At 32.6% G+C, this 8,118-nt stretch overlaps 1 protein-coding gene across 1 annotated transcript; it reads left to right on the top strand.

Annotated features, from left to right (window-relative positions):
- The first annotated feature begins 273 nt into the window (after positions 1–273).
- On the top strand, positions 274–7,698 carry LOC115882180 (protein MON2 homolog). Its single transcript, XM_030900071.1, has 15 exons — positions 274–682; positions 741–872; positions 938–1,120; positions 1,177–1,378; positions 1,434–1,600; positions 1,650–1,847; positions 1,908–2,157; positions 2,216–2,360; positions 2,415–3,094; positions 3,150–3,413; positions 3,474–3,985; positions 4,255–5,648; positions 5,914–6,336; positions 6,403–6,485; positions 6,545–7,698. Exons 1-15 carry the CDS (start codon positions 563–565, stop codon positions 6,715–6,717), a joined length of 4,926 nt encoding a protein of 1,641 aa, XP_030755931.1. The 5' UTR covers positions 274–562; the 3' UTR covers positions 6,718–7,698.
- Positions 7,699–8,118: the final 420 nt, after the last annotated feature.

The raw sequence follows: 8,118 nt of genomic DNA, 5'->3' as shown, positions 1-8,118 counted from the left end.
AAACTTTCAATGTTTTTATTTCTTTTTTAAAGAAAATACCTTCTATTTTTTTTCCTTGTAAAATCCATGATCTGCCCTCTATGAACAGCTTGTCGTACTATTTTTAAAAATACAGACAACTTTTATTTTAGAAATGATTATTTTTCTATACTATTTACTCCATATAATATCTCAAAGATATTACATTAATATTATTTGTAAAACTAGATGAAAATAAATAATTATTTCTGGCATAAATTCATATAAATTTGGGAGTGGCGATAAGAGAAAAATTGAGGTTAAAAACGTTAGCTGTCAAGTTTTGTTTTGTACACTTTGAAAGCCTCATAATTAAAAAGCCGATTTTCTCAAAAATGACTGCTTAAATTAAGTACTAGAGAATATATACTACTTAGAGAATATTTATATAACAAACTTAACTAAGCAGTTGTTACTCAATGTGTGTAAATGGCCACAAATTTCTTTATTTTTATTAGTGACAATTTGACAAGTGCCAGCTCACCTCCATATATTTACTAATACGTGTTATAATATCCCAAATTTAAATAAATTAACAAGACAAATGGCTTTCGAGGGAGGAAATACAAACGTAGAACTATCATCCTCTTTAATTGAACACCTTCAAGCAGATTTCAAGACCCTAGCTTCAGAATCCAAGAAGAAATATCCTCAAGTTAAAGAGGTAAACATTCGCAATGATTGGTATATCATTATGAAACTAAGCTTTTTAATCATTCTAGGCTTCCGAGGAGGCTATATCAAAGCTGAAGAATGCTGTGGCAACACCTCAAACCAATGTCTATTATCTCATAAATCAAATTATTTATCCTATCTCACAAGGTTGCGAAACCAAAGATGTTAAACTTATTAAGGTAACTATATATAACTTTCATATACTGAGATAAATAAAGAATTAAGTTATTGTTGTTTTTTATAGGTATGTCTGCAAATTATGCAGAAACTAATAACAAATCAACTGATTGATCAAAAAGGAGCTGTGTATGTTACCGATGCCCTTTGGTCATTAATGGAGTCCGGTATTGAGGAAGTAAGAATTTTGCAGTCAATTCTGTTACTGCTCACTACAAATACAGTAGTTCATGGTGAAACCCTAGCAAGAGTAATTCTGTTAATAATTTTAAACTAGCACCTTATTTAAATATATATTTTTTCTAGACTCTAGTTCTCTGTTTTCGTCTACACTTTGCAAAAAATTCTACAACAATAAACACGGCCGGTGCTACAGTAAGACAGTTGGTATATTTAGTTTTTGAAAGAGTGGTAGCTGAAGACGAACATTTATCTAAAATAGATAAGCCTGAGAAACTTCCTGTTAATTTTGAAGAACTTAAGTCACCCAGTGGTGCTCCCCCTAAAGGTAAATATTTTATATCAAATACTAATTCTTATGTTATGTTTTTTGTGTCTTTTAGGACTACCTCCCTGTGCAGGCGATGCTTACCTATTGTTTCAAGACTTGGTGCAGTTAGTCAATGCTGATCAACCATACTGGCTTATTGGCATGACAGAAATGACTAGAACTTTTGGATTAGCTTTACTAGAGTCAGTTTTAACACAATTTTATTCTGTATTTTATAAAGTAAGTTCTATAGTTTGTTTTTAATATGTCAATTTAAATTATTGTTTAGTTTCCAGAGTTCAGCTTCTTGTTGAAAGAGCGAGTGTGTGCTTTAGTTATAAAACTATTTTCACCAAATATTAAGTATAGGAGTAATGTCCCAAACAATGTACAACAAGCAACATCATTTGAAAAGCCTTATTTTCCTATAAGTATGAGATTATTAAGGGTTGTGTCCATATTAATACAAAAATATCACAGTCTTTTAGTAAGTATAGATATATTTGCCAATTTAATGCAGTTCTCATTAGTGTATTATTTTTTACAGGTAACTGAATGTGAAATATTCCTCTCTCTTATAGTGAAATTTCTTGATCCAGATAAGCCAACATGGCAACGATCTTTAGCGTTGGAAGTACTACATAAAATGACTATACAGCCTGAACTTCTGGTCTCATTTTGTGAATGCTATGATTTGAACAAACACACTACTAGTATTTTTCAAGATATTGTCAATTCATTGGGGGCCTATGTTCAATCACTTTTTGTCAGCCAACAGTTGCATATGGGTGCTTCCAGTAAGCACAATAAAAATAGTGTATTTGTGTATTTTATTTACTATATTTTTTTTTTTAGTGCCAGTGACTCAAACTCAACCGCCAGTATATTTAGCAGGCTTGCCAGCTGGTCCAGGTATTTCCCCACAACCTGGATTTCTCTTGAGAGGAGTATGGCTTACTCTTGTCGCAACATTCCCTACTGGTCAAGCAAAATCCACATAGTAAGGTTTATAAAATTATCTGAATAATTAAAATTTTTGTTTCTATATTTATAGTCTGGAAATGTTGGAGAAAGTTGAACCACCTGTAATTCCTGATGGGTATGGAATATCAGTAGCTTATGCATGTTTAATGGAAATTATCAGATCTCTCAAAATCACCATAAGTCCAGAAAAGCAGCCCGACACGCCTGAAGAACCTCCAAGAAAAGAAAACAGCAAGGAACTGAACTGTCAACTGATCAATTCAAGTTGGTGTGGTCTTTTATCTGCTCTCAGTCCTTTGGTCGATGCCAGTACAGATGAGTCTATTACAGAAAACATCCTAAAGTCAATGCAAACTTACACTTCTCTTTGTGGTTTACTAGATTTACAGACGCCTAGAGATGCTTTTATTACTGCTATTTGCAAATCCTCCCTTCCACCTCATTATGCCCTAACCGTCCTTAACACTGTATCCTCTGGTATTACCTTAAGACAGGGTCAAGTAGGGGAAGTTCATAATGTTTTAATGCAATATGGTGAAAATGATTTTCGACAACAGGTTGTTGCAGTTGGCACTCCTTTACCTACATCATCAGTTCCTGCTGGTACTCAGCAGGGCCCAGTTATGCTTACTTCAAAAAACCTGCAGTCTATGAGAGCCCTATTGAGCCTTGCTCATTGTCATGGTAGTATTTTAGGGACTTCCTGGCATCTTGTTTTAACGACATTGCAGCATTTAGTATGGATTCTCGGTAATTATTATATACATAAACCATAATATTTTTTTATCTAATAATTTTATTCTAGGTTTAAAACCATCTACAGGAGGTAGTTTGAAAGCTGGTAGAACTTCCTCAGACACAAATGCAGTGATAACAACTTCAGTAATGGCTGATTTGCCAGTACTTTCTACAATGCTGAGTAGACTGTTTGAATCCAGCCAGTTTCTAGATGACGTAGCTCTTCATCATTTAATAAATGCTTTATGTAAACTGTCACAAGAAGCTATGGAGTTGGCTTATTCTAACAGAGAGCCTTCATTATTTGCTGTTGCTAAATTACTAGAGACAGGTAAACAGTGTTCTTTAAATTAAAATTTAATACAGAAAACTTAATCTCATATATTATTAGGTTTAGTAAATATGTCTCGCGTAGAAGTTCTTTGGAGACCTTTAACAAATCATTTATTGGAAGTTTGTCATCATCCACATATCCGCATGAGGGAGTGGGGCGTTGAAGCTATAACATACCTTGTGAAGGCAGCTCTTCACTACAAGCATGCTGTACCACTGAAAGAAAATCAAAAACTGCAAACTCTCTTGCTTGGGCCGCTGTATGAATTGTCTTCAGTTCCTCATGGAGATGTTAGACAAAGACAATTAGAGTGTGTTTTACAAATACTTCACACCAATGGCGACATACTTTCTCATGGCTCGCCATTGATTCTTGGAATTATTGGGGCTGTTAATGACCAACATGGAGAAAATTTAATAAGGATAGCTTTTCAGGGTCTTCAGCTGGTGATAACTGACTTCCTACCTTTAATGCCATGGAGGTGTTTGCCTCAATGTGTAGACACTGTTGCTAAATTTGGTAGCCAAACTCAAGAATTAAACATATCTCTTACATCTGTAGGCTTAATGGTGAGTTCTTAACTGTTCGTTAAAGCTCCATCTACACACGACATTTTACATGTCAGTCCTACCTGCTCAGGCAAAACTTATCAAGTAAAACATCTTAGATGAAATAACAGTCTGTTTTAATTGAACCGACATTGAGTTTTACAACTGGTGCTTTTTTTCGCCTAGACACATGGTTTTACTTTGGTACAATTTTACTGAACAGGTAAAATTTTATGTGTAGGGATCTTAAAAAATTATGTTAAAATATTACATATTATATTTCTTTTTAGTGGAATATATCAGATTATTTCCATCAAAATCAAGGTAAATTAAGTGAGACGCTCAGTGACGATAGTACAGTATTGCCAAATTTCCCTGGTACACCAGATATGCCAAGTTTTGACAAACTTTGGATGTGTCTTTATGGCAGGCTAGGAGAACTTTGCGTAGACAGTCGTCCAGCTGTGAGAAAATCGGCTAGTCAAACTTTATTCTCAACCATTTCTGCTCATGGAGGTCTACTGAAACAGTCAACATGGGAAGTGATGATCTGGCGAGTTTTATTCCCACTCTTGGATAAAGTTAAAAACGACTCAAACAACGCGAGCAACGAGAAAGTGGACGCAGGAGGAAACATTCTAATACATCACTCGAGAAATACTGCTCAAAAGCAGTGGTCTGAAACTCAAGTGCTCACGCTCTCTGGAGTTGCCAGAGTGTTTAACACAAAAAGACAGCTCCTACAATCACTAGGCGATTTCCCAAGAGCTTGGTCAATACTCTTAGAGTTCATTGAAAACGCAGCTTTAAGTAAAAATAATGAAGTGAGCATTGCAGCTCTAAAATCGTTCCAAGAAATTCTTTTTAACAGCAAAAATCAAAGCAGTGACAATAAAATCGCGTCAGACGACAAAGAAATATGGAGCGTCACCTGGAGGATATGGCTGAAAATTGGAACTGACGTTACAGTTCCTATAAAAGGCATTGAAAACCAAAACAGTGAGAATTTTTTCTTGCCAAGTCAAACATTTTTGACCGCCCTTGTTCAGATATTTCCCAATATTTTTCACCATATTAAAAGCAGCTTTACTCTAGAAGATTTGAACCAACTTGGGGTAGTTTTAACCAATGCAGTATGTGTTCCAGTGTTTGGAGAAACATCTCCTTATATAATTTCTGTAGCTTCTGATGTAAGCTTGACTCCCTTACATGGAGGTGTTCTCCATGCCATGGAACTTTTGCAAAAAGAAGCCCTTCAAAGGAACAACAGTAAAATGATTCCAGAAATATTTAAACTATTATTGGTGTTCTCAAAATTTACCTGTTCCACTCCTAGCTATACAAAAATGGAAAATAGACATACCAAGGTGTCTGACTGGGTGACAATGAATTATATTCCATTTGGAGAGAAAGCTACTAATATGGTTGTTAGTTTGTATGAAAAAACTGCAGATAGTACTGAAGTGATTAATGGAAATATACTAAAAGAAATAATAGGCACCCTGCATACTCCCTTAGGTTTAAAATACAACTGCGTCTCTAGTAGTGTATGGAAATTAGCTGCAAGTAGTCTAATATCTGTTTTAAAAGTAGGTCTAAAAGTAGCCAGATCTCATGGAAATCAGTTTTCGAAAATGTGGAATGAACTAGCAGAAACGTTGAATGATTTCTTATTTCCCACTAAGTAAGTTATTTGTATAAGTATATAATTATTATTTGTATAGGTATATAATTATTATTTGTATAAGTATATGTCAGAATCTGTAGCCCAACCTTAGAATGTGATTCTTTGAGTGATTTTAAGACAAAAGAGTTTATATAAACATCTTACTAGAACTTAGTATTGATAATGTTTTAATAGTAATAGTTAAATACTTTCATAAAATTTTAATGTTACAGATGGTTTTAAATTTAAACTGACACTTTTGTAATTGCTTTATTTGTTTTAGTTGTGCTCCTAGTCCAGGAGATAAAGGTTTAGATGAGATGGTGTCTGATGAACAAACTGATTGTCAAATAATAGAGCTACTAAGAACTGAAGTCCTCCCATACTCAAATAGCATACCAAAAGAGTTTATAATGCAAGTAGTTATTCTTTTAAATAAAGGCTCTATCCATTCAGCAACCAATGTCAAAAATGATGGCGATGTTGAGTTGACTCTAAGGGAGGATTTTGCCAAAACATGCTTCGAGACATTGCTTCAATTTTCGTTAATTGACGGAGACTACAATAATCTTGTTATAAACAATGATGAAAAAAGTAATGGATTAGCTGGACAACTTGCTGTAACATCTTTGTTACATCGTTTTGAAGAGGTACTTAAGAAGTACATTGAAGATGAGAAATTAAGTGGAAAATGCCCACTACCCAGGTAAATAATTGTATAATTGATCAGGAGATAGAGACTGATTTATAATTTATATGTTTTATTTTATAGGTACCGCCTTTCAGAAATCTCCTTTGTCCTGAAAGCTCTAACAACCCTTATCATATCTATGAAAAAATCTACTGCAGTTAAAGGTAATATTGATGATATGAAAAAAATACTTCATTATTATTTTTATTCTTGTATTTTTCAGATGACAATAAAGCATGGGAACAGTTAATTTCTTTATATCCATATTTGGTGGAATGTACAACCACCACATCAATTCAAGTATCTAGACCCTTAAGGGAGGCACTTCTACAGTTCTGTGATTTACTTCAACCCCCTAGCAGCAAAAACAATTTGGTGAAAAATTCAGTTATTTAATAGACAAAAAACGATTAATATTAGCTTGTTTTTCTTTGAGAAAAAAAAACTGTGCGAAGCAATATGACATTTTTTAAAGTTGCGTTGATCAAATTAGCCCAGACATTTTTCTATATTATTTGACATAGTTTTTTTTTATCTGTATAAAGTTCCATACAATTTTATTGTGCATGTACCTGTACCAGTAAAATGTCATATCCATTGCTATGATAATTTAAATATTATTTCGTTTTGAAGGATTTGCTATTTGATCTGCTTCTATATATAGTATATTGAAATGAATTTGTAATTAAATTCAGCAGATTTTTAACAGGATATATTTATTTTGTACTATAAATATCTTTTATGTTGTTATTATAAACTTGTTTTGTTTATTCTTCGCGCAAAAGAAATCTGATTATTTTGAAGAAAGATACATAAGTAAGACAAAATATATATGTATATCCAGTTATATTTATTTTTCATGCAAATATTTTCCACGATTTTTCTGCACTGTAACACATTCCACTAAGTTTCTTATTCCTTTCTATAATAAAAGTATATAAGTAAAATTTAAAAAAACTGCCATTAGTGCCATTAATACTTCTGTTGATTATATTTTATCTGAAACTATGCACTTTTCAAAGTAATTCGTTTTATTTCAAATTAAAATATATTTATCTTTTTTTTTGATAAAAATATCTTCTATATGAAGCAGAGCGCTCTGATTAAAAGAGAAGTACAAGTCAATATGTATATTAATATAATATAATCAAATATAGTTTTAAAGGAGAATATTCGAGATAATCAGAATTTCTTTTGTACGTAAATAAACTAAAAACTCTTAGGAGTTTTTTTTGCGAAAGTATTAATATAATTTTAGCGCTTTTAGTTTCCTTTCTATTACAGACTTATGGATTTCTGTAAAAATGTGATTTGTAGAACTAAGCTCTGTTGTTTTGTTTATAAGAATTTGTTATCCGTATCTATGTTTAAGTTTCTTATAATGTTCGTAGAATATGAATATATTAATATATAACAATCTAGTTGTTTTATTTGTCGTAAGAAACCCCAGTAACTAAAAGAATAATGTATTTAACATTAAAATAGAAAATAATAGTAATTTTATGAGCACTTATTGAAGCTAGACTATCTTATGGTGTTTTCTTTTTAATTCTGAAACATTACTTTTAAGTTTTACTGTATTTCAGAAGTATTTAAGCTATAAAATCTACATAAAATCGATATGCTCTCGCCAGCTTACGTCGCGATAGCGCAACTCCAGTACATACTTCTCAGATTTCTGTATATCTCTATCCATGTTTGGTTTAGATTCACTTTTCTATGATCTAGATGTCGCTAATGTAGGCTTTCTGTATTCCCCCTTAAAGAATAAGGTAATACAATTTGAATAAAATATTT

Source organism: Sitophilus oryzae, unplaced genomic scaffold, assembly GCF_002938485.1.
Source record: "Sitophilus oryzae breed Bouriz unplaced genomic scaffold, Soryzae_2.0 scaffold_177_pilon_pilon, whole genome shotgun sequence".
NCBI lineage: Eukaryota > Metazoa > Arthropoda > Insecta > Coleoptera > Curculionidae > Sitophilus > Sitophilus oryzae.
The sequence above is the reverse complement of the archived record's forward strand: the minus strand, read 5'-3'. Positions and strand labels throughout refer to the sequence as shown.

What these genes read in the sequence shown, in the direction of transcription:
- LOC115882180 (XM_030900071.1), top strand. Translation starts at nt 563, where the DNA reads ATGGCTTTCGAGGGAGGAAATACAAACGTAGAACTATCATCCTCTTTA. An exon ending in TTTATTCTGTATTTTATAAA is followed by an intron (nt 1,601 to 1,649) that starts GTAAGTTCTATA and finishes ATTATTGTTTAG; the next exon opens with TTTCCAGAGTTCAGCTTCTT. An exon ending in GATTTCTTATTTCCCACTAA is followed by an intron (nt 5,649 to 5,913) that starts GTAAGTTATTTG and finishes TATTTGTTTTAG; the next exon opens with TTGTGCTCCTAGTCCAGGAG.